At 39.1% G+C, this 27,094-nt stretch overlaps 1 protein-coding gene across 3 annotated transcripts; it reads left to right on the top strand.

Moving 5' to 3' along the window:
* The first annotated feature begins 11,193 nt into the window (after positions 1-11,193).
* On the top strand, positions 11,194-13,981 carry LOC147636558 (protein PLANT CADMIUM RESISTANCE 10-like). Of its 3 annotated transcripts, none has more exons than XM_086799986.1 (4): positions 11,194-11,345; positions 11,474-11,728; positions 11,828-12,054; positions 13,571-13,981. In XM_086799986.1, the coding sequence occupies exons 2-4, from the start codon at positions 11,563-11,565 to the stop codon at positions 13,751-13,753; spliced, it is 576 nt and encodes a 191-aa protein (XP_086656112.1). In that variant the 5' UTR covers positions 11,194-11,345; positions 11,474-11,562; the 3' UTR covers positions 13,754-13,981. The 3 variants fall into 3 exon arrangements, with proteins under 3 accessions (XP_086656112.1, XP_086656114.1, XP_086656113.1); XM_086799988.1 differs by having other exon boundaries at positions 11,198-11,345; positions 11,521-11,728; XM_086799987.1 differs by lacking the exon at positions 11,194-11,345 and adding an exon at positions 11,364-11,384.
* The last annotated feature ends 13,113 nt before the right edge of the window (positions 13,982-27,094 follow it).

Raw genomic sequence — 27,094 nt, 5'->3', positions numbered from 1 at the left:
CACTTTTTATTGGGATCTGAGTTTGACATGAGAATGAACCATCAGTCTCAAGTATTTATTTACTCGGTGTCTCCTTAACAATATACAATAAAATAGGATGGAGTTATTGTGCAAATATGATTTTCATATCAAGTATATCTCACAAGAAATGAGAACAAAGTAATCAATTTTCATATCAAGTATATCTCTCAAGAAAGGAGAACAAAGTAGTCAATTTTCATATCAAGTATATCTCTCAAGAAAGGAGAAAAAAATAGTTGATTTTCATATCAATTTTCTCACTAGAAGGAGAACGAAGTAGTTAATGGTTTGAGTAGAATACCCCTATGCAATGCAATCTCTGTAGGAATAAGTTCAAAACTAGAACACCAAGTTGAAAAAAGCTTAAGAGAACCAACCCTCCTTTTGACTCCATCCTTAAGCAACTATCTACAAGTAGTGATAAATTATTGAATGAGAATATGTGATTCGTAATGGTAATTTATAGTTTAGACATAGACTACTCTCTACACCTAGAGATTTCTCAAGGGCTGCTTTGAAGTTCCTTTCTTCAGACATGTAGAATTTAACAAGACCTACTTTAAAAAGTTTGAAAGTCTTTCTTTTGGAAAGGACTAAAGAGAGATGTTATCAAGCATGTAAGGGAATGCTTAAACTCCCAAAATAGACCCTTTATACATACCCAACAAGAAGTGGAAATCTATCTCAATGGATTTTATCACTAAGATTCCTACTGCTAATTGGATTTATGACACTCTTTGTAGTGGGGTGTAGAGACTCACCAAAATGTCATCAAGATGGACTATTTCTTTCAATTGAAGAAAATTAATATCTCCATGGCCATTGAAGTGTGAATGAACACCTTAGGGTTAGCTAGTATATAAGCAACCACATCCATTGTTTAGGGTGATGCTCATTTTATACTTTCACCTTGTACTATCTTTGAGATATTTATCCCTTGCTATTGAGCTGTCCATTCTCTCTGAAACTCTACACCCTTGTGTTCTTCTCTCATTGAGAGCATTGTGTGTGTGTGAGTTCAGCTCCATTGCGAGCATCATGTGTGTGCATGTGCATATGTGTGTGCATGCACGTGCATGTGCGTGCATGCGTGCATGTGTGTGTGTGTGTGTGTGTGTGTGTGTGTGTGTGTGTGAGAGAGAGAGAGAGAGAGAGAGAGAGAGAAATAGAGAGGGTTTAATAACATAAATTATTAAAACATATGTATGAAAATGTAAATATGAGAGAGAAGAGAGATGAAAATTATAAGGGGTTATGGTAATAAAAGGAACAAACAATATGCTAAACCAACAATGAGGTAAGGAGGTCATGTCTATCATGCCAATAAGATCTCAACTTGGATCACATGATTAGCTAGCCAACTAGGGGGAAATGTGAGACTGGTCAAGCTCATAACTAGCAATCCACTGGGCCTATATGTTAAGTAGGAAGGGTTATTATGGAGAGCAAAAGATAATAAAGGCTAGATGATTATGAAGAGTAAAGAGAAAAAGATGATGAAGGTTAGATCACTTGTTTGAAGCACACCCAAGCATTTTAACGGTAATGAGATTAATAAATATATCAATTGGAGATCTACAATGTTAAAAGAGAAGGGTTGGTTGAAACTATAAGGAGGGCTTAGGTAGGTTGGTCAGAATATCAATGCTTATGCAGTCTCTTCATGTGGGCATGTTAGTTAAAAAGAGCCAAGGGGGGCATACCTTAAGGACTTATTTAGTTGTTGGAAGAAAAAATACCCAATAATATTAAATCATAGATAGACACTTCTAAGTATAAAGTTAAAAAACTAATACACAAGATTAGGTCCAATTTTCCCCCACACAAGAGTGAGCCCATCCTTCCTCAGTGTATTTTAATTCATATTACTTGAAATAGCTTGTGGGGCTCAAAATAGGTTTACTTTACATGCATGTCCATCTCAAGCAAAAATAACTTGCTTTACTTTATGTGCATATCTATCCTCAAAATTGAAGTATCCCTTTAACCAAATAAATATTTAAAACCTTTGCAATAAAATCAAATGTCCGTAAGAGAACTTTCATATATCTAAGTTAATATCCACTGCCCAAAAAAGACTACATGGCGAGCATCCAATAAAACAAAATAATATATGTTGATGCCTAAAGTCGTGCGTCTCAAAATTTTCTTGACTACCACCAACTCACCTCCATTATCTAAAGTTGTACGTCTCAAAATTTTCCTGACTACCACCAACTCACCTCCATTATCTAACCGAAGGATCTACAATTTCATCAACTATATTGATTAACTAATAAATTAATTGATTAAATTTTTAATATAAATAACCACATATAATCTAACTGATCGAGGTGATGCAACCAATACCATCATGCATATACAGAGTCACCTACATATCCGCTTTGAATTTAGAGAGGCTTCCCAATCTAAACCCATCTAGGAAAAGTCATAATAATTAATTAAAAATATAGAAATAGAAATTTCATGAATTACTCCTCATAACATACCCTGGGGGGGCGAGAGGTAACTATCCTTAGCTATCACAAAGGAATCTGAAATGATCATGGGTGAGTGTGTGTGTAAGATGCTATTAATTAAGAGAATTTATAATTAAGAAAAAATATGGAAATTAAAATTCTATGAATTACTCCTCATAACATACCTTGGGGGTGAGAAGCAATTGTTCTCACAGCTATCATAAAGGAATCTAAAATGATCATGGACGAGTGTGTGTGTGTAAGATGCAATTAAGGACAGATCGGTGGCAAGAGGGCATGATGAGGGAGTCATTGAGCCTCTTCTATGGGGTGGCCTTTATACTTCACCAAATATCTATAATAAATATTTTCCTCTTCTTGTGTTTTTGCCTCGTAGTCTACAAGGAATTTAGATTCTACTACAGTAGAGTATTCTTCTAGTAAAGTAGGATCATCATAAACTAGGTGTGCTGGAAGAGTACCGAAAAATGGTTACAATAGACTAATGTGAAAGGATCTATAAAAATGCCAATGTGTTGGGATATCCAAATGGAAAGCATTGTCTTTAATCTTAGTCTAGTAGTCAAAGCTAGTAGTCAAGGGAGGAAGGGAGGATGACAGAGTGTCCACCCCATTCATCAAGTTTAGCAGGAGGGGATGTCACATGCACAAGTCGTGGACATGGCATATTCTCAACATATATTTAGTAATCCCTGATTAGACAATAGTTTAGGCTTAGCTTAGGCACCATTCAGGTCAGTCGGCAACACAAAGGGGTTCACATGTCAGCATATTAAATGCTAAAAATCATGAGTCGTGGACAACATAAAAAACAGGCCGACAGTAGTAAAAGTGGACAACATAAACAGGCTGATAGCAGTAAAAGTGGACAACATAAATAGGCCAACGGTAGTAAAAGTGCTCTTTACCACTTCTTGATCCTTGTATGCTTCTTGTTCCTATATGCATAAGGACATGTTAAGAAGCATGCGCGCGCGCGCGCGAGAGAGAGAGAGAGAGAGAGAGAGAGAGAGAGAGAGAGAGAGAGAGAGAGAGAGAGAGAGAGAGAGAGAGAGAGAAATTATATAATTCTACAAGAAAGAAAAGTACATGCTTAGGCAACACACACATGTACAGACACAAACCTGATAGCAGTTGTACGAGAAATAGGGACAAAAGTTTCATCATAATCAATCCCTTTCTTCTAAGCATAACCTTTTGCAACAAGGCTAGCTTTGAATTTATCAACAAAACCATGTGTCTTTCTCTTGACTTTGTAGACCCACTTAGTACCAATAACTTTCTTGCCAAGCGGTAGATCCACTAAATCCAAAGTATCATTTTTTTGAATGGCTTGAATTTCATCCTGCATGGCTTTAACCTAATTTAGATCTTCTTGAGCCTCTTTCAAAGGCTCAGGTTCATCTACATCATGCATGGCTTGAATTTCATCCTGCATGGCTTTAACCTAATTTGGATCTTCTTGAGCCTCTTTCAAAGGCTCAGGTTCATCTACATCATGTAGAGAATTAAGAAACTAAAGAGATGGTTTTAACATTAGATCTGGTTTTACTCTACAAAAGAGTAGATAATTTGCTATCCTGCAAGGTGATTCTAACCCATTTAGGCATAAGCCTAGACGACTCATTGATTTGCCAATCTTTCAGAATTTATTATATCTTCTAGTCGATAAGAAGTTAGTGCATTAGTTTCTTAAACATTATCCCTAGGCAAAATATGTTGAAGGTAGTTGGATGTAAGTGAGTACACAAGGTCAATCATAACTCAGATGGATCTGTGAGTAAGAGTGGTTTTTCCAATGGTTATATGCATACATATGATGAAGCAACAATTGCAAAGATGTATATGCCACATGGTAGGTTATCGACCACATGTCAGCTTCTTGGTGAAGCGGTGAGTTAACAGTGCTATTAACAATCGGCGTTGGATGATATTGGACGAAGACTATCGTGAGTGTGAGTTAACAGTGCTATTAACAATCAGCGTTGGATGATATCGAACGAAGACTATCGTGAGTGTGGGGAAGAAAGATCTCTTTTCGTGAGCTTGTAGATGCTAACAGGAATGTGGTAGCTACACACAAAGGTGCTTGTTGTGATAGGAGAAGATCTGTCTCTTTCTTTCTCTTCGGCCTTTTCACTGCTTTGCCCACAGTTGAGCCAGACTACTGGCGATGGAGAAGTTTGAACTTTGTTGCATAGCTACTCTTGGCTCCTATAGAGCCGCCTCTTCCTTTCTCCTTGTTCTCAACTCATGCCTATTTCTTAACATCTTCATCTACTACAAGAGATCTGATATCACTGTTAGCTCACAATGGAGCTAAACTCATGCCTGTTCTCAACTCATGCCTGTTGCTTAACATCTTCATCTACTACAAGAGCTCTGATATCACTGTTAGCTCACGATGGAGCTAAACTCACACACACACAATGCTCAATGAGAATAACACAAGGGTGCAGATTATGAGAGAGAATGGCTAGCTCAATAGCAAGGGACAAAGAGCTCAAGGCTAGTACAAGGTGAAAGTATAAAATGAGCAGTAACCCTAAATAATGGATGTGGTTCCTTATATACTAGCTAATCCTAAGATGTCTGTTCACACTTGGATGGCCATGGGAAAAAAGCTGGTGGGACAGAGGTGCCCATGGCATCATAAATATCTAACAATTAAACCTCTCTCTCTCTCTCTCTCTCTCTCTCTCTCTCTCTCTCTCTCTCTCTCTACACTCGTGCACATGCACGTGCACACACACACACACACACATGCATGCATATACTATATGTGAATAAACATATGATAAATAGATATAATTTTAAAATGCAAGTGCATAAATCTATGCATATCTTATACCTCTTAAATCTTAAAGAATACTTACACATATATTATAGTCAGAGAGACACGCACACACGCACCACACACACACACACACACACATGACACAAGCTACTTCATATACACCTATGGTAGACCTAAATTCTAGTATATAACCATGTTATCTAGAATTTGTTTTCTTTGAAACATAGCTCTAGTATCTATTGCAATTGTTTGGAGTTGTATTTGTGTTTTCCTAAACACATACATGTGATGGATGCATGTTAATGGTTCTCCCTCAAAGTTCATGGTCTAAATGGAGCTTACTTTTTTTTTGGGACCAATAATATTTATTTATATGAACTATTCAAAATCTAGCATACATCACACCCAGAGACTCTATTCTCTACTCTTTTTAAACCTCATTCAAGATTTTACATAGAAATCCCTTTCATCCTCACACAAGAAACAAGATTGATCCCACAAAAGCTGATACCCCAGCAGCCTCCATCATGGCCTTAGTAGTGCAGCCTTGGGGGGACTGTTTTTCTAACATACCCCCATGCTTTGACCAAACCTTGGCAGTAGGTCTAGTGCCAACCGGGTTCTCAATAAAGGCAAAAAATGTGTGATCTGTTTGTTTTTCCTTGCGGTACCATCTCTGAGTCTTAGGACCAAATCTTGGAGGTCTTTTCTTCTCAATCCAACACCTCACCTGCAGCCAACAATCCATCATCAGGGAGGGAACCCTAGTATGCATGAAGCTTAGCCAAAATCAAGGAAACATTCAAGGTATATTCCTCTTCAAGTTCTAAATCAGCAAATCCAATTCCAGAGATCTAATTTTATTTACATTACATACAGACCAGCACATGCATACACATTTATACATCAGCTCAGTATCCTGCAATCCTATACATGTAGCCCTCAAAAACACAATTTCATTCTTGCTAGTCCAGATTTCCCATAAGATGCAAGTTCTGATAATGTTAAACACCAACCCATTGAGCTCGTCATTGACTAACCACTTCCCAAGTAACCAGTCCTCCCAAAAGGTTTGCATATTCACACCCCCTCTCTATCCACTTAGTCATTTTTCACCAGGTGCTCCTAAGGGCTGGACATTCCCAAAATACATGCTTGCCACTTTCTATTGAAGACCTGCATCTAGGGCAAATGCCACTAGCCATGTTCCTTTTTTGCAGTTTATAAGCGATAGGTAATGCCCACATGCTGACCTTCCACCAAAAAACTTGAAATTTCCTAGGGACCTGGCAATTCCAGATCAAGTGCCATCTCTTTTTCCAACTAGAGGCACTCCACTTTACATTCCATATTTTGTTGCAATACAGCACATTGGCATCCCCTTTTCTCATCAATGCATAAATATCCCTAGTTTTGCCCTCCTTCAGTTTGACACCATTAATCCAATTCCAGTCCTTGATCCAAACTGAAGTATCAGTACACTGTGGAACATAATTCACTATGCAGCATCTCCATCACTTGAGTCATCAAGTCTCTCTCTCTCTCTCTCTTGGTTAATTGAAACTCCACAGATAAGAGGTTCACCTCTTTCCACCCAGCCAAATCCCTACAGTTAGCCAGATATCTAATACCTTTGTTGTTGAGAATCTTTGGCACATTTGTATCAAGTGAAGCTAGGGGGGGATTAAACTTATGAGTCCACCATAACCCCAAGGACAGCATGGAGTAACCCTCCCCCCACCATCCCAAGCCATGAGACCTAAGTTATCTTTCCAGCAATTACATAGCATTTTGTAAAAATCTGAATATGTGACTTTAAGAGGTGCATATGAAAACAATTTATCTTTCCAGTTTAGGTTCCCCCATCTTCCCTTGGCCAACACATCAACCCTTTCCACCAATTCCCTTATCATTAAGGCCCAAGTAGCATTTTGAGATAGCACCCTAGGTAGCATCAGAGTCCTTCTGACAACACAATGAGTGGGCAAATGAATGATACCAATGCCCCCTTTCATTTTAGGCACTGACACTTTCTCCCAGGCCAACCAAGCAGGAAATCTTTTCTTACCATTGCCATTTCTCTACAGAAAGTCTCTGATAGGGCCTATGATTTCCTTCCAATGACACTTCCCAAAATTTAACACAGGACTTAGAAACATGAAATAAGCATTCAACACAGAGTTGCAGATATCAATCCTATTATGGAAGGGAACTTTCAAACCTTCCCACTTTTTTAATTTCTCCACAAATATATTAATGGCCCACATCACCATCTGTTTATTAACACCAAGCAATCTGACAATATGACCCTTTTGCACCACCTCACATTCCCACCTTTGAAGATTAAAGTCATTGTCTTCAGTCAAGCTTATGATTCTAGATTTCAAAATGTTACATTTAGAACCTGAGACCATCCCAACCAGGAGCTTTCTCCCTACCCAGCTTTAGCAAAGCACACCAAAAATCATCAACCTCAATATCTCTTTCTAGCCACTTAGCTTTATCAGGGTCCACCTTCTGACTTAGAAGACCAAGCAATCTATCTTCAGCTTGAAATCTCCTCAAGGAGCAATCCTCTTTCAGACTCAGGGTTGATCCCAGAAATTTAACCCATTTAGTGTCAATCAGGATTACCATCCTCATCCAAGATGTTCCCCACAATCTCTCTATTACCTTTATTCTTTGAAAGTTTAAAAAACCTATTGTCAGGTTTCTTGTTGTTACTAAATAGATTCCTTCTAGCCCAACACTCATATTCTCTACAGCATCTATCCTCCTCAACTTTAATGTTGGCCTGACACTTAAAATACAACTCAGTGTCACCAGAATCCAGTCCTATAGTCTGCCTCTTCAACACAACAGATCTTCACCTCAATTTACCCACAGCTCTAATGATCCCTTGCATCTCATTAGCAATTGAACTCTCAGTCCCCTTTCTCATTTTTAATTTATTAATGGCTTCTTCAGTATATTTCACAAAGAGGGGGTCTTTCAGGAGCAGATTATTCACTCCCAATTTCCTTGTTAGAAAATGAGATAAATCCATGTCAGTTCCATCAAAATAAGACCAGCTCCACTTCAAAGGAAGATGATCAGACAAGGTAGAGCTACAATCCACTACCACTCCCAAAGTATGGGGCACCCATGAGGCCTGCTGACTAAAGAAAACTCTATCAATTCTTGATGAGGAGGATAAATATTGAAGGCTAAAGTAAGTGTGCCCTGGTTTGTCTCTTCAATCCCCCAAATACCAACTATCCTTAAGCCCCAGGCCCCTTCTAAGCTCTTCCCATTTCCCTTTTTCCTTCCCTATAAGAACAACACTACCACCACATCTATCAACAACTCTGTTTACCATGTTAAAATCCCCTAGCATAATGCAAGGAACTTGAGCATTCAACCCGGCAATCCAGCTCCACATACTACTCCTAACCTTATGATTATGATCCCCATACACATTAATAATCCATATTCTTTCACCATCTACTACAATCTCAATAACCAAAATTCTTCCCTCAAGATGATTAGCTATAATATTAGGATTGAGATCTCTTCTAACTAGAGTCATAATCCCACTATAACCTGAACTAACACCACCATAGAAAATTTCCCAATCCCTAAAACTATTTATCATAGAGGTTTTCCCAAAAAGGTTATGCTCATGTACATCCAAAACAGACAGACCCCATGACTTCACTAATTCCCAGAATATAGCATTTTTCTTCTTATCTTTAATCCCTTTCACACGTTCCACATAAACCCCTTAAACTCAGTCATGTTCTTCATGTTAATGTAGTTTCTGGGACCATCTCCGCTTCCTCTCCATCCCTCTGACTACTCCAACATCCTTTCTTGTTTCATTTAGTACCCGCTGAGAAAGATGTTCTACCAACAAAAAGGTTTTCCCAAAAAGGTTATGCTCATGTACATCCAAAACAGAAAGACCCCATGACTTCACTAATTCCCATAATATAGCATTTTTCTTCTTATCTTTAATCCCTTTCACACGTTCCACATAAACCCCTTAAACTCAATCATGTTCTTCATGTTAATGTAGTTTCTGGGACCATCTCCGCTTCCTCTCCATCCCTCTGACTACTCCAACATCCTTTCTTGTTTCATTTAGTACCCGCTCAGAAACATCCTTTCACACGTTCCACATAAACCCCTTAAACTCAGTCATGTTCTTCATGTTAATGTAGTTTCTGGGACCATCTCCGCTTCCTCTCTATCCCTCTGACTACTCCAACATCCTTTCTTGTTTCATTTAGTACCCGCTCAGAAAGATGTTCTACCAACATAGAGTTATCTCTTTCTAGCAATGGACAATAGGGGTTAGAAAAGATGATAGAATTCAGATTCTTCCCACTCCCATTCTTCCTACTCTCATGACCTCGACCAATTTGGGCCTTCCTAGCCTCAACCTTACTCTGCCTAACACTGGTTTTGGTTTTAACTTTATCCCAACCCCCTTCCCTCTTGTTCTCCCCAGATTCTAACACTAATTCCTTCCCTTTAGATTCTATCTTTTGAGTTTACAGAGGAACACTCCCCCAATTCACCTCTTTAGCCTCATCCCTCGTAGATTCTAGGATAGGGCAATCTTTGGCAATATGCCCAAAGGCCCCACATCTGAAGCAAGCACCAGGGAATGCTCCAAACTTGAGGCCTAACTCTAATTTACCCAATTGGCCTAAGTCCACCTCCAAGGATTTTGGAGTCTCATTAGTTGGGTTCCATGTGATGCACACGATATTACCCTGCTTTCCTCCTACCTCAACACCAGGGACATATAACATATAACCAAGGGACTGGGCTATATCACGCAATGTAGGTCTAAGCCAAGGAGGAAGTCATATCACTTCAACCCAAACTGGGTATGCATTCTGTAAACTTTTGTTGACATCAAACAAAGGATCAAACGGAAAGACATGCACCAACCTTTGTCCAAAAAACAAGGGTCCCTTAGCAAACAACTCACACATAGACTAACCTTTAATAAACAGTACATTGAAAAAACCCTTCCCCAAATAGAAAATCTTAGACACATAGCAGTCATGTAGAATACTTTCCTAGAGCCACTTTCCTAATTTGCCCTTTGACGGAGGCTTGCCCGGGCAAAAAAGGAACACGCTACACATCGAAAATAACCCTACTTGGCTTCTAATGAACTCTTGGCTACGCTTCAAGCATACCTTACTCTTCACCTAGTTACAGAGTCTTTCATTTAGCCAGTGTGGAACGCATTTCCTCTTGACGCACTCCACCTCGACGTCCTCACCTCTGCGCTTCATCTCCTCCTCTGCCTCTGGATCCAAGTCCCCCCATCCACTCACCCCCTCATCCTTACGTAGAAGCCACCTACTAGAGGCCATTGCCATGCAAGACCCAAGACGTCGACCACCCGTCCACGATGTACAATGGGCATGCACCCACACGAATGGATTAAACACTCCACCAACCCACTAACCTTTCGCATGTGCAGGATCCGATCGTAAAACGCGGTTTCAGTATCAACTTTTTTTTTAATTACTGCTATTGATCAACAATTTCGAACTTTTTCTTCAAAACTCAACTCTAGTATCTTTGCGGTTGTATTTTTGTTTCCTTAAACACAAACATGTGGGCGTGGGTGCACACACATGCATATAATGTAAAGGCTCTAATTAAAGACTTGTAGACTTGTCGAATCCAATAGTCTGGATTACCATGGCCTTGTCGTGCAATACAGAAATTGTTTCTTACCTTGTCGATAGTAATAGATGGTGGGGAGGGTAATGATTCTATCAATACATCATGAACAAGTCCATATGTTTTGCTAATATGATGGGCTATATATCTACATGTGTGTGTGTGTTTGATGTGTGTTCCTAAAAGTCTAACTCCACGAAATATGGAGGGCCATATATCTATGTTGTTCCTCAAAGTCCACGCTACATGTCTAATTATTTGTATTAACAAAAGGGGCAGCCGGGCAGCCATGAAAATCACGTCTGTCTTGCAGTAGAGACCTACCTCTTGTTCCGTCGGCTGGGCAGGCTTTCCAGGTGCGTTATGCGGTCCATTAGCAGAGTGATTCACTCCGTGTAAGAAAGCAGGCTTGTTATGGACCTTTTTAGGGTTTTGCAGCTTGACTTCGTTTTTCTCTCCTGATTTGTGGTACCTCTGGATGCAGCAAGCACGGCAAACTGATCCCGAATTCCAATCCTTACACATACACAGAGAGAGGATATCTTCGTCGACCTTGATTTTGTGAGTTGCGCCATGGCACAATCCCCCATGCGTTATGAGTTCGATTTCGATGAAGACGACTATGCACCCTTGCCTTCTCCCACGCAGAGGCTGATCGGATCGGAGCAACCTTCAGCTCACCAGCCTGCTCAAGGATGGAGCTCTGGAATCTGTGCTTGCTGTGATGATATGAGAAGCTGTAAAAAATCAAGCCTGCAAATTCCTTGTACACTTATACACATAGAGAGAAGCTTCAGCTTAACTTTAAAGACTGACCAAGTTTGTCTTGAACTGGCAGGTTGTTTGGGTCTCTGGTGCCCCTGTGTCCTATTTGGGAGAACTGTGGAAGTGCTAGAAGGCAGGCCATGGACAGGTCCGTGCTTAATGCATGTGTTGCTCTGGGGTATTGCAGCTGGGATTGGGTGCAGTTTGACACATGGCACATTGCTGGGTTTACTTGGCTCATGTGTCCCATGCTATGCGTGTGGCTACAGAAAAATTCTTCGCTCAAAGTACAATCTGGAGGTATGTTCCTGCGTAACATAAAATACTGTAATTTGAGGACCGGCCCATCAATCCGAATGAAAAGCTTGTCCGGGTTCACTGCCTTTTGCAGCTTCCATTACAGTCTTAATCTTGTCAGATAACCATTTTTACAAGGTAGAGCTGAAAATTTTGGGATGATGCAGATTTGGCCTGCCCAGCCCCCCTGTCTTGTGTCCTGATGTGACGCGGAGTTGTGTCACATCCTACTGCTACACATCCTTTGTGTGATTAGAAGCTGAGTCACTCTGCTCAGCTTCCTGGCTCTTGCCAAGAGTAGAGTCCAGGTCCTGCTTCAGTTCTCAACAAGTGGCAAGGGAAACGTTTGGTGTTTGCATGTTAGTTATTCAAGACACAAGGAGATCATCTTTGAATGTCATGATAGCCAGTGTGTGAGACATCCATAGTTGTGAGGTGTTTCTGAAATGCTTTTAGAAACATTGCTAAAACGTTTTTTACAATAAAGGGGCTGTAAAATGCCAACATCAGCATAGGTCCCAAAGTGGTGCAAATATACTATATTTGAATCAACAGACCATAGAAACATCTTGATTCAACTATAAAGGGGCTATAAAATGCGGTTTTTGGGCACGCCAACATCAGCATAGGTACCAAAGTGGTGCAAATATACTATATTTGAATCCACAGACCACAGAAACATCTTGATTCAACAAATTCAACCAAAATCTCATGATTCATGACTCATGAGAGTTTAGACAATACAGGAGAAAAAAATCATAAGTAAATGCCTTATACCCACCTTGAAAAAAGCCTCTTTGGACCTGGGTTGTTCCCGGAACCTGTAAGTTCTCTTTTTTTTAAAAATGGAAGAGGGGGCGGGGAGGGGGTGGGGGGGTTAAGGATCTTCGCAAAATGACTCCATCAGCTTCATTAGTCATGTGCCGGGTGGAGAGTATGGTAGTCTCTTACAAAGGTCGATCATATCCAATGAGCTTGGATATGGATCATCTGTGTTTGTGTGACTTAGTACCAATGTGAAGGTCTGCTAGGAAAGGGCAGTGTTGACTTCTGGCTTAAATTTAAGGAATATAAGGGGGTTGGACCTACGTACCTTAGTGGCACTAGTTGTCCTGAATGGTTGGACTTAGTGATTCTGAATAGCTTTGGCAGCATAAGTTTTCTACCATATGAGATCTCCCTTATTTTGAAGGGTAAAGTTTTGGATAGCGAAGTGGCCAAGAAGCCATGCCTATGCACTGTTTGCTCTTGTGAATTGACACTTATACGACATTTGTTTTTGGGGTTTTGCCCAACAACCAAACAATTAATGAATGTTTGGTTGAACACAATGCTAATCAATACACTTAAATACACAAAGGTTTAATGTACAACAAGCACAATACAAGATGTAATTCTGTCACAGAGTTGCCTTTGTGGGCTTAGGTGCACTTTAAGTAGCGAAAGTAATGACTTCAACTTGCTATATTTACTCTCAGCAAAAAATTCTAACTTGCATGGTTGTGCATGCTGTGGGCAGGATGCTCCTTGTGGTGATTTCTTAACCCATCTCTGCTGCCACCAATGTGCATTATGCCAAGAATACAGAGAGATTCGTGAGAAGCTAAGTACAAGTTCTGGGTTTTCTCTGGTGGCACCATCAAATCAGATCATGGAAGGACGTCCTCTACCAGCAAGCAATCATGAACTGCCCACAGAATAAGCTCTCTTACCAGCATTGAGCAGCCCCATATATTCTAATATGGCAGATGGTGTAAACAATATGCTCTAAATGCTGTTTGCAGGAACATGAACCCAAGATAGATGTGTATGGATTGTAGCCTATTTTTGAGGTATCGTCTTCTGTGTACTCTCTCTCTCTCTCTCTCTCTCTCTCTCTCTCTCTCTCTCTCTCATATCAACTTGAGTAAAGCCCACTATTTTTTGGTTCAAGTCACCTGTTAAATCTCACGTGTAGGTGTAGAAAATTTGTTTTGATTTAATTTCTGAAACAAAAAATTGAAATTATTTTCTAAGATTTTTGAATTTTCCCGCGTGAGGCTTCTCTCTCTCTCTCTCTCACCCTGTGTATACCCGCGGGCACATGCATGTGCATGTCCGTGTGCGTGCAGAAAAGATGAGAGGCTGTACAAAGGTGTTTTTATGTATTGATGACTGTTCAAATCAGTTTAAAGGGATGCATTGTCTTTGATGAGTGGCATTGTGTACTAAGGTCTCTTAAGTGTTATAAAAGGGCATATTGAGACAAGGATTTAAGGGTATACAAGTCTTTACTGCTGCGAAATATGTTGAACTGCATGGGAGTCCATGCATTCTATACAGACAGTTATTCCTGGATTTGTACTAATTTGACAAAGTTTGAAGTGTTGAAGGGCATATGTGAGAGGATAATCAGTCAGTAGGTCATTTGGTTTGTGTCCATGTAAACAGTGTGCAAAGTCTTCTTCCTAAGCTACAGCAATGTATTTGAAATCATGACTTAAATAGGAATGTTGCCCTCATCGTCTTTTACATGGTGCAAGCTGCTTTTTTAGTAGCAGTAATGGCTTTTGATTTCTTGCCATTTGACTGTTGTTGTATAGATTAACATTGTTTCCTTCTGTTTCCTTATATTCAGGGTAGAAAACAAGGACTCTTTGTGCAGATTGGCTAGATCAATCTAAAATAGATGCATGGAAGGTTGTGGGGGGAATTGCATTTAACTAATTTGTTTTGATTCTTTGGTGGCTTTGAGCTCGTAGACAATTTACTCTGACCTCAATCCCAAAGCATAGGACTTGATGTTTGAACGTATGCAAATGCTAGATAAGTGAAATCCTTCTTGAGAGCACCAAGCCATGGAAAACTGAAAGAAAAGGTGAAAAGAAAACATCTAACACTGAGAGAGAGAGAGAGAGAGAGAGAGAGAGAGAGCAAGTCATATTGTCTAGGGAGGACCACGGTGGCATATGAGACCAAATACACAACACAAAAATTGTCAGTGCACGTGACATTCCCTCTTGCTAAACTTGGTGACGAGATTCTAGCCTTTGACCTTTGTTGGGATGACTATCATCATCCCTTGTTTGCACATGGACTCCAAACCTTGTCATCCTTTTTTCTTGGCACTCTAACTTCGACTGAAAACCTTGAAATCCATGACATTGCTTAGATCCGACTCCAAGAGAACTATGTATCTCTTCCACTTTGTCCCCTTGCTAGTCCCTTAAAACGCAAATGGTCTTCTTTCCAAGGATGGTCATGCCTATGCTCCACCCTTGGAACTGTTCTCGAGAGCCCCTGGTTGGTATTCTCCTTTGAGTGTACAACTTTCTGTGTTGCTTTCTTGCGGTTTTGTGAGCTGTTGACCAACCCCATGATTTCTACCTTGGTTGTGATTGGTGTTGTGGATTGTGTGCACCTTCCTTGGACTTCTTGGTTGTCAAGCTTGATGATGTGACATGTGGAAGCTTGATGTCTTTGATTGTGGCCTTTAAAGCCTTGCAAAATAGACTGAATTTCGACTAAAGGGTTGCTTGTTGACTTGCTTCCAATTAGGGACTAGATGACCTAATGACTGACTAGTCCATGCTATATTCCTACATTAACCCAACTGCTGTTGGCCAATGAGGAGAAATGATCAATTCATAAAATGCTATCGATTTTTCCTTGCATGGTGCTTATGACCTGGTCGGTTGGTTCTTTGCCTATGTATGTGCCTGTCCAAGTATGTTAGTTACCTTGAACATTGCCTCTACAGTGGTTGCCAATCAAGGATCTTGGTGAAAATCCCAAAACCATGTGTCCATCCGAGTATGGAAGGGACCTACTCTCGAAACATATCTCGATCACTCTCTATATAGAATTGGGGTTTCATATAAGGAGCTTTGGGTGGGTGCTTCCATGTGTGTCAAGTGTGAAGCCCTGTGAGAGACAGCTCTTGTCATCTAGGAAAGAGTTGCTATTCCAGGTAAGTTAAGCAGTGTAATGTCGTGTGGCCTATTGTTGACTTTGGAAAGTCCATATCAAAAATATGAGATATTTTGGGTATCCAAAAATGAGTAAATGCTCACATAAGATGAAGAGTTAAAAATGTACAAGGTTTATTAGTAAAAAACTATGAGCAATACTAAAAATATGAGATATTTTAGGTATAATGATTCCATTTTGACACATATGTAAGGAAGGGGAGTCCATTAAAGGAGGTGTATATTTCACATGCTTGAATGAGTTTTAAACTTGTAAAAATTGAGATATTTTATCTCTCCTCTCTCCTCATTCAAGTCTAGTTCCAAAAAGTTAGCTTAACTGACCTAAAAATGGTCAAAAATTGACCAAACTGATTTGAAAAATTCTAGAATCAGTTTGTTTGGTTAGGAGCTCAATTTTTCCTATAAATAGAAGCCTCCTTCCTTGTTGAAAAATAATAGTGTTTTATGCATTGTTACTCTACTTCTCCCAAGCCAAGAACTATGAATTTATTTAATAATTTACTAGTTTTTGACATTTCTCTCTTCCAAAGATTGGTGGCCACTCTTGTTCAAACAAGAGTTGAACCCTCAAACCATCAAACAAGAGGAAAGCTATCAAAGTCATTAGTAAGTTGGTGATTCTTCTTTTCTTTCACTTATTTTATGGATTCTTATGATTTAAATGGTTTTTATGCTTTATGTCGTCTCTATAATGTTAGGCCTCATTACAAAAGGCATTCCCCTCTCTTCTCTAGCAAAACCAACCTTTCTCTATCCTAGGTGAATGGTTAATTAATTAAATGTCAAGTTTTTATAATGTTTGTTTCAATTAAATGGACAAATGTTTACTTTAGAAAAATTTTAATATTTTTGATGCACTTTTATTTAGTCTTAAAGAATTAGGAATTTGAAAAATGGTCAACCATACGAAGGAGGTTATGGCAAAATTTTTAGAAATTAGTGAAATAAAATTCATCTTTTCTTATTCTAAAAGAGTAATTCTTATGGTTTCTATATTTTAAAGTATAATTTTCATGCATAGAAGATGCATTTTGATTATATGCATAAAGGATAAATTTTTATATCAAAAGTGTTACTTTTATCATTTTTATTTTCATGCATAGAAGTATGCATAAAGGATAAATTTTATTATAAAAGTGTTACCTCTATGCATGAAATCCAAACATGATAAAAGTAACACTTTTATAATAAAATATAAAATCCAAACATGATAAAAGTAACACTTTTATAATAAAATAATCAACTTTTATGCATACCTCTGCATGAAATTCAAACATGATAAAAGTAACACTTTTATAATAAAATAATCAACTTTTATGCATACCTCTATGCATGAAATCCAAACATGATAAAAGTAACATGAAATCCTTTACTGCTGAATACAGGCACAGCAGGCGCAGTTGGCTTCGTTTGCTGTTGAATACAAGCGTAGCTGGGCGACAGTTAGTGCAAGCAGCGTTCATTACACGTATCATATATTCAGCGCCGACATCACTCACAACAGATTCAGCGCAGTTGAGCGTTTCAACGTTAGGCGCATTTGGGCGTTTGCAGATACCTTAGCTGGGCGTTGCAGAACAACACAACCAGCACTGTAGAAACCACAAGCAACCAGCAGAACCAGCACTACATAAACTACAAGCAACCAGCAGAGAATGGAAGCTCAGCTAACGTGATCACAGAGCTTGAAAGCACTAGCATCATAGAGCTTTGTAGCTCTCAGTCTTCTTCAAAAGATTGCAGCTTTCAACAAGCAGTTGTGAGTGTTGTGTGGGATGAAGAACAAGTGTGAGAGGAAGAACAAGTGTGAGAGGGAGAAAGAAGACAGTATAGTCACCTTTTGATTAAACCCACATCTCCACCCTCCATCTACTTTACATCTTAACCCTTCATTCCTTTTTCACATTAGCCCATCTTGCCCATACAATTCCCATTAGATCCCTTGGCCATTTACACTCCAACCCTTAATCTTTTGACCATTCCACACCCCCAACCTTTGGATTCTTTGGCCATTCTACATTTTGACCATTGCCACACCTTGTTTGTGCTAGTGGTAGTTCCCACGCATGTTAGTATACCAATGAGTTAGAGGTGTTCACATGCGATGATGGAGTTCGTCATCATGCCATGAGTTTGTGGGGATAGTTCGTGTGTAGTGTGGGCGTATTGGGTGATTATTCACACGTGTGAGGTGTGTCACACACGTTGGTGCTTTTATTTGAGCTTATTCATATGTTTTGAGCCTCATGGAGGTGGTTAGTGTGCCGTGTGAGCCATTTTTAGTATATTTTGGACATTCGCGTGCACACTTTGGGTCGTTTTAGGGTATTTTCGGCGTTTGCGTGTACACTTTGGGCCATTTTGGTGTATTTTGGGCGTTCATGTACACACTTTGGGCTATTTAGGTGTACTTTGGGCATTCACGTGCACATTTTAGGCCATTTGGTGTATTTTGGGCATTCACACGTGCATTTTAGCCCTTGTTCATGCACGGTTGGTCATTTTGAGCACATTGGTGCTTTTCCACACGTAGTGTAGGATTCTTGATGAGCACATTTAATGGTGTTTCCACACTTTTGGGCCTTGGCGGGATGCCCATGAGTTCCCATTACTATTTCGATCGTGCGATATCTGCTCGTATCCTATGCTTATGGCTTCATCGCCATTATCTTCATTTACCATTTTAGGTGAGGAGTTACATATCATTTGCCGAGTTCATACATACATTTGGCACATCCTAGCTTCGATCCTTGGATCCTTCTTCACCGACATCATGCTATGATGATACATCATAGCATGTCACATATGGATGTTTGAGCTTTAGATGATATTACCTATTCAATGTAGACATTTATTTGATGATACATCATATTTATGTCACATATGGATGTTTGAGCTTTAGATGTTATTACCTATCCAATGTAGACATTTATTTGATGATGAGGATGTTTGTGCTAGATGGTCTAAACATTCTACACATGGTGATTTTGTTGAGGATCTATGTGGATATCTTTATATGGATGGTTTGGCATTGATTACATGGGAGGATACATATGGCAATTTGATTGAGTTCCCTACAGTTGTGATGAGCAGAGATGATTATATACCTAAGGATGGGTATCATTATGACATGCATTCAGTGGGGATGATGAGGAGGATGGTGATGATCATCATCATGTTGATGATGATATCGATGTTGATACTTGTACACATGGTCATGATCATACACATACATGTGATGACATTGATGTATCACACCCACATACCTATGATGATGTATTATGCACACACACACATGATGATATTGATGTATCACACACACATACACATGATGATAGTGATACACATGCACATGATGCCACTGACACATATGTACATGATGATGATGTATGTGATAGTGATAGTGAGAGTGATGTGTGTGAGTCAGATCATGTGGGCATGATCTTGATGGGAGAGATGGCAGCGAGCACATTGAGCATTACGAGCATCATAAAGCTACCTATCTCTATTTCTAGTGATCATAGGGATACATTAAATGACCATAGTGATGCATTCCAGGCTTTCCACTTGCCCCAATTCACTTGTTCAAGCATCCAATACTCCATTGACATCCAAAAGCTCATAGTATGTGCTCAAACCAATGCCCATAACTCCACCATGCATAGAATTTTGGAAAGATTTCAGCATGTCTCCTCTGTATTAGGAGCCAAATCTCAATCTCCTATGGCATCACATTTCACCATCAACACTCATTGGTATCTTGCATAAACTGCATATCACATTGCTCCAATGTTTGCCTCATTTCATGCATAACCCAAGTGGATCACCACAATACATGTACCAATGTCTTCGATGAAGTGCATCGAAGCTTGCTAATCTCCTAGCCAAGCTCTTCCCACCCTCGTACACCTAGTCCGATTCTAGGCACAAGTTGGGGCCATGTCTTTCCCACCAAGTACCTAATCCTCCATTGTACCGCTTTCCCACGGCACTCATGGCATGGTGGATTCAAGCCATGCTCCCCTCGGGCCTTTTCTTCAATGCCCGAGGTACCTCACAACATACTAGATGCTAGGAATGGAAAGTTGTGAGAACAATTGTGATGTGGTAGCGTGCTTTGCTTGAATGTAAAAGCAAGGAAGATTACTTACGACCACATGGCATGATTCACGCCCTTTTACAACTCATTCATTACAACCAAAGAGCATGGACTCATGCTATTCAATCAAATCCCATGAATCTTCCATCCATCCAACAAAACCACTCAATTCCAATCACCACAACAATTGCATGTGAGGGTAAGCAAAACCAATAGCTCAATCCACAATCTCTTATGCATGCCCACATTCCATGTGACTCCACATAGCATTGAAATGGCTATAAGTGGTTCAATGGCATCTAATACCACTTTGCAATGCTCAAAGATATGAGAATATGTGTCATATCAATGCAAAATTGGTGCCAATAGCTCATTCATGGGTTCCATAACCCTTCCAATGCATAGAATCACATCCATCATAACCATCAAAAGCATGTGAGTCAATCTCTACACCATCTCATATGCATGTCCCATAGCATGAATAAGGCTAACATAGCTCCAATGAACTCAACTAGGCTGCTATAGGTTATGTCAATAGAAGCATAGACATCACCAATGGGATGTAATGTGTCTAAATGCTTCAATCTCCCATTATGTGCATGATTAGGGTTTTAAATGGATGACAATCCTTGATTCTTCAATGAAATTGATTGGAAACTTGGAAGGCCTCTTACCACTTGATGCACATAAAGCTAGTTGATGAAGAAGTAGTTGATGAAGCATTCCCTTGACATAAAGCTTGATGTAGATAGAATCCAAGCCATCCAAAATCTCCGATTAGAAGCCCTCATCATCCGATTTTCTCCCAAATTAGCTCTCAATAAGCTCAAACCCTGATTTCTCCCAAAATGGATGAGCAATAAGCATATGTATGGGTAGATGGAAGCAAAAGGAGAAGGATTAACCCCATGGATTTCCAAAAATGATGGTAGAAACCCTAATTGAAGATGAAGACAAGAAATGCCAAAAATAGATGCAATACACTAAGCTAACAATTAAGAAGGCTAAATGAACTTGCTAATCAAGAGCTTAAGCTTTAATCTCTTATCATTTTGAGCCGTGAGGCTGTTCACGAATGCGGTGCTGCTACCGAGCGCAACCTAACGGTCAAAAAAGCGTGAATACCACAAGAGAAGCTTCAAATGGTGGGCATTAAGGCTTCCATTGATGATAAAATGGTGTTAGGTTGAGTGAATGACCAAAAGATCCTCTGGTTCTAGGGTTTGAGCGAGGGTAAGAAGAAGAAATCAAAAAAAAATCAGAAATTACTCAAAATCGTTTCCCATTATGGTATGCATTGGATAGATCTTGGAAAGAGTAGATTGTAGGATTCTACCATGCCTAACTATAAATTTACACTTTTTTGAGTTTAGGCATAACCTATAGTTTTAAACACTTATACCAACAAATGAGGGATATGCTCTCTTCTCAACTTTGAGTTCATGTAGAGGTCATCCAAGACCTCTAAGAATTTCTGTAAAAGAAATCCTTGTACATAATGGATATTAGTCACATTGAAATGTATTTGGTGCGTTTATAAGTCCAAAGGGCATTGTTTTTGTATGCAAATGTCCCATCTTCTATAGAGATTGCAATTTTATGTTGGTCTTTATGATCTATAGATAGTTGGTCGTATCCTATGTCCCATCCTCTATAGAGAATGCAATTTTATGTTGGTCTTTAGGATCCATAGATACCTAGTTTTATAAATATATCTATGAAGCTATAAACTTCTTTTTTTTGCTACCCTTTTAAGCACATGTTTAGTATAAGGCAATGGGAATGTTCCCTCATCATGGCTACATATTTACTTTTTAAAGTTCACACATATGTGGATCTTGCCGTTCTTCCTTGGTAATATAACCACCATTGATACCCAATTCGTGTGCTTGATTTCATATATGAAATCTATTGAGATAAGTCCCTTGATTTATTTCTTGATGGTTATGGAATAGGTTACATTGCATGCGTAAGGCTTTTATTTGATTGGCCTTACACCATCCACTAGTGGAATCATATGGTTGAAAGACTTTTGGAGGGACTCCCTTGAGATCTTAGTAGCTCCAAGAGAACACATCTCTGTACTCCTTGAGTAACTTCACAAATTGTCTCCTCATGGGTCAAGTTGATAGATATCCAAACATTTTTAGGCTCTTTCTAGGTAGTTCTAAGGTCAATTTATTTGGCATCTTCAGGTCTATCATAATACACCCCTGTTTCTTAAGTCTCTCTCTTTTTGGTGTTGGTGCACACACCTTCCTGTTATCAACTTTGTAGTTCCTGTAATGTGAAGGAACTTGTCGCGATTCCTCTTCTTGGTCACTATCTTTAGAACTAACTCCTTTGGATTCTTCCCTGATTTATCCCTCACGTATAGCTTTGTTTCATCTTCTTTGTCTAGACTTGGAACTCTTTTTGGAGTTAACTGAGGGTGAATCTATGGGATCATCTTTTGCTAAGGTTTTAACAAACTTAGGATCTATTTTTAGCAACTTCAAGATTTATTTTTAAGACATTAAGGTTTGGTTTCTTTATTAGATCCTTTGAATTGGAACAAAACTCCTCAATAGCTCTCAAGGCCTCGACATAATGCAAATAGTATTCTTCACCCTCTTGAGGCAAGGGTGGGTCTCTTATTTTAACTTGCATTGGCATTTGTAGCTTTTTCAAAGAAGCTTCTCTACTTTCAAGGAATTCTTTGAGGAGTGCTTGGTGTTCTCACACCTCCCCATCCTCTTCGTCCTTGTCTATCAGCCTCAAGGTACAACTTTTCTTTAAGGTTGCACTAAGTGGTATGACTTTACATTTCCTATGAATTTTTTCTTTACAGTTTTCAATTGGCTCCAACCCCTATTGGTTATGGAGTATGGAAGATATGGTTTTGATAGGAACAATGCCATTTTTGTCTTTGTCACAAAACCGAGGTTCTGTGGTTCTAGAACATGTGTCCTTATCACACCTTTTACAATTATGCTGGTTCACATGACATAAGTTTAAGCTCTGTTGTATTTGACCCTAATTCATTTGATAGGCAGGCATCCTCATCAAATCTCTATAAGAATGGTTCTTTAGGTTCACCTTGATATGGTACTATCCTCTTGCCAGAGGTAGATGTCATCTCTTCCCTAGTCGTGGATTAATATCATTTGGCGTATAAAAGGGAATCCAAGAATCACATTGGTGGGCCTTCCAAAGTCAACAATAGCAAATATATACTCGTAGGCTATGTTGTACGATATTACTTCTGCTTCTTTCAAGATTCTTGCAGGTGTTCCTAAATTTCCATTGGCGTGGCTAATTTGAGGACAACTTTTGAAGGTTTTAGGGGCTTGCTTCCCCATCTTTGCCACATATCTTTGCTGGATATGCTCACTCTTGCTCCTTCATCACAACAGATTGCAATTGTGGTCACACCCTCCAATTTGATTGGAATGATGACATTTATGTCATCACCTTCAAATTATTTACCCACTACAATGACATGCACATCTTTGTATACTTTTAATGGGTTTTCCTCGTTTTCCTCATTAGTATCACTCACATCGCCTAATGTCTTAAGCTAATTTTTCATCCATCGATGGACTTCATTTCATGCTTTTGGTTTCCTTTTTAAGTATTCACCCACCATAGACATAGTCACAAGGGTAGAGAGGATTGCTGTCAAGGCTCTCGTTTCTTCTTTAAGCTCTAGCCTTATTGAAGGCACATTGGCTATGGTCATTGACTCTTCTTCTGAGCTAATGTATGAGGGCATGTGTCCTATAGCATTCATGTAAATGGGCCCATGGGTAAAACACTATAAATAGGGCCTTGAGCACATAGATAGGACCTTTTTGTCATTTTACTAATCTTGGACATTCCATTGTACCTTTGGCTCCTACTGTGGAGATTGGCTCCTATGGAGATGGCCATCTATGGTCAAGGCTCATGGCTAGCTTTCAAGCCATCCTCTTGGTGAGAGATTAACACACTTAGGTCATTGTGTATCTTTCTCTTTGCTACATACACATATGGATTCTCTCTCTTGTTCATCTTTGGCTACGATGCTTGGAAATGCTAATTTCACGTGTGTAATGGATGCTAGAATTCATCTTTCATGTGTTTGGTTTCATCTTTAACTCTAGATCCATTTCATTTGGTATCAGAGCCTTGATTTTGATCCATTTTCAAGATTTTTGGTGCATGAGATTGATATTTCTTGATGGATTTCTGAAATTTTTAGGTTTCTTGAGGTTTTTAGGCTTAATCTTGATTAATTTTTGATTAATCTTGTGGGAATAGTGGGGTTGAGGCTTGCTTTTATGTATTTTCAAGTGATTTTGGGGATATTTATTCAATTTGGACCAAAGTTTGGAGCCTTGGACCAAATTTTGGAGTGGATATACCAAAATTAGGAAAAATTTAAATTAATCACCTGTTAATCACTCTGTTAATGATCATTAGAAAATTTTGCTTCCATGTCAAGCTTTCCATGGCTCTACTCCCTCATTCCTTCACCGTTTGATGCCATTAGTGTGGGGGAGCCTTACTCAAGGTGTTATCTTTTAGCAAATAAGTTTATATTTTACGTTTACCATTAAGCCTTACTCTATCTAGTGAACAAACCGTGTACAACAACGAGGCAAATCACAAGGTGGTTGTTACTTCTTATATTTGACCATCTTAGTGAGAGAAAAAGGTACATTTAAGAGGTGAACATATTCAAGAATCTTTAGTGGAGCCACTAATGAGAATTAAAACCGATCTTATAAACGCTCCTCTATTCGAATTAGCTTAGTACCAAGATGGAGCTATGAGATTACTCAATTCTTGAGCCATGGATTCCAATTATAGGAATCAATATCCATAAAAAGTAAGAGGAATCTTTTGAAGGCAGCAACCCCTTACACGCTTATCTTCGGGAAGCTTTATAAAAATGAAAGATATTTTGCGTTTACCATCAAGGCTTACTCAAGCCTTTATCTACTAGTGAACAAACTGTGCACAACCACGAGGCATATCACAAGGTGATTGTTACTTCTTCTTATTTTATTTTTTACCATCTTGGTTAGAAAAGGTTCAACACATGTAAGAGCCAACCATATGTCAAGAATCTTAAGTGGAAAACCACTAAGGAGAGTTGAGAATGATCTTATAGATGTTCCTCTATTCCAAATCAACTTAGTACCAAGATGATGAAGACGCTGTGAGATCGCTCAATTCTTGAGCCATGGATTCCCATTAGAGGAATCAATATCCTTAAAAAGGAAGAGGCAACTTTTGAAGGCAATAGCCCCTTGCATGCTTATCTTGGGGCAACTTTATAAAAAACTTTGAGCTGATCTCTTAAGACTCTATGTGTGTGAGAATGAGTACATTGATATTCTTCAACAAACTCATGTAGGAGTTGTTGGTGGAGGACACTTTGGGAATGAGATCAGTGCTTGAAAAGTCCTTTATTTGCGGTGTCTTAGACACTCTTTGGAGATGCCGTGCAGATGTGACAAATATCAGTGCTTCACAATACCCCAACAAAGAGATAGGATGTCTTTACAACTAATTATCTATCAGGCCATTTGCTAAATGGGGCTAAATGGAGAATTGATTTTGTTGGAACCTTTATCCCAGCTAAAAGCACACAAGCATTTGCTAAATGGGGCTAAATGGGGAATTGATTTTGTTGGACCCTTTATCCCTATAGCTAAATACACACAAGCATGATTTATCATCATGGCTATAGATTATATAAACCAAATGGGGCAAGGTAAAGGCCATAGTCAAGGCTAATGCCAAGATGGTTGCCAAATTCCTTTATGAGAACGTCATAGAGAAATTTGGCTATAGATCATGTAACCAAATGGGGCAAAGCAAATGCCACAATCAAGGCTAACACTAGGACAGTTGCCAAATTCCTCTATGAGAACGTCATCAATCACAAAAGGTTTGGATTTCCCCTATAACTCATAAGTGATCAACAGACTCATTTCTTAAATAATGTGGTGGAGTTTCTTTTAGAAAAAATTAAACAGACAAGCTAAGAGCATAAACAAGTTTTATATGTAGTGCTCTCGAAAAAAGTTGAAGCTTATAGAACAGACTAGGAATGAAAACTTTATCAAGCTACCTACAAGACATCAACAGGGAGGTCTTTGGAGTAGATATAATTCTCCCTATGGAATTCATGATACCAACCTTGACGGTAGTAGCCAAACTAATGGAATAGGCTGGCCATGAGTTATCTGAATGACTCATCGAACTTGAGAAACTAGATGAGGCCAAGTTACACTCTTTGGTGGCCATGTACACCAAAAAGAAGAGGAGAAAAACATGGTTTGGTTCAAACATCAAGATCAAGAGGTTCAAGGTAGGGGACTTAGTCCTACTCTTTAACCTTAAGAAAAAGAAAAGACACCTAATCGAGGAAACAAAAAAGAAGGAACTCAAACAGAAGAAACAAGCTCAAGGAGAAGCCAAGGCTCGTGAGGAAAAGCTAAAGTGCTATGGACCTTTGAGGATTTCCCACAAACTCTATCTTGCCTAACCTAGCTTTTGTGACTTCTCCAATGGAGACACGTAGGCATTTGCATAGTTGATTTCTCATAGGTGGAGCGCCTCCAACTATCCCCAAAACTATTGATACACCTATTGAGCTTGTGAAATTGTTCATCCAAAATTAAGATAAGATGATTAGTATAGGAAGACTCTGTGAACTTACAAAAGCACTAAGAACTCTTTCTCGCATAGAGGAGGCATGGGTTCATGTCTTTATGGCATGACAAGATGGAAAGTATTAGTAGACCAAGGTTATACATCCTTGTTTTCATAAGATTATGCTTGTTAATATGTTGTTAGACCTACAGCATGTTGCCATCCACAAATTTGTAGGATAGAGGTAGGAAAAGTAGCCCGTAAAGTTTTTTGATAGATGCAAGTCGATGTTATGCTTTCATGTGAATTAGAACCTTGAAAGCTTGTGGAAGCATAGAAACCAAAA

The sequence above is a fragment of the Cibotium barometz genome, chromosome 7 (assembly GCF_041138505.1).
Source record: "Cibotium barometz isolate CiBa-2024 chromosome 7, ASM4113850v1, whole genome shotgun sequence".
NCBI classification, from domain to species: Eukaryota; Viridiplantae; Streptophyta; class Polypodiopsida; order Cyatheales; family Cibotiaceae; genus Cibotium; species Cibotium barometz.
This window is presented reverse-complemented; position numbering and strand designations above follow the sequence as displayed.

What these genes read in the sequence shown, in the direction of transcription:
- LOC147636558 (XM_086799986.1), top strand. Translation starts at nt 11,563, where the DNA reads ATGGCACAATCCCCCATGCGTTATGAGTTCGATTTCGATGAAGACGAC. An exon ending in CTGTGATGATATGAGAAGCT is followed by an intron (nt 11,729 to 11,827) that starts GTAAAAAATCAA and finishes TTGAACTGGCAG; the next exon opens with GTTGTTTGGGTCTCTGGTGC. An exon ending in GCTCAAAGTACAATCTGGAG is followed by an intron (nt 12,055 to 13,570) that starts GTATGTTCCTGC and finishes TGCTGTGGGCAG; the next exon opens with GATGCTCCTTGTGGTGATTT.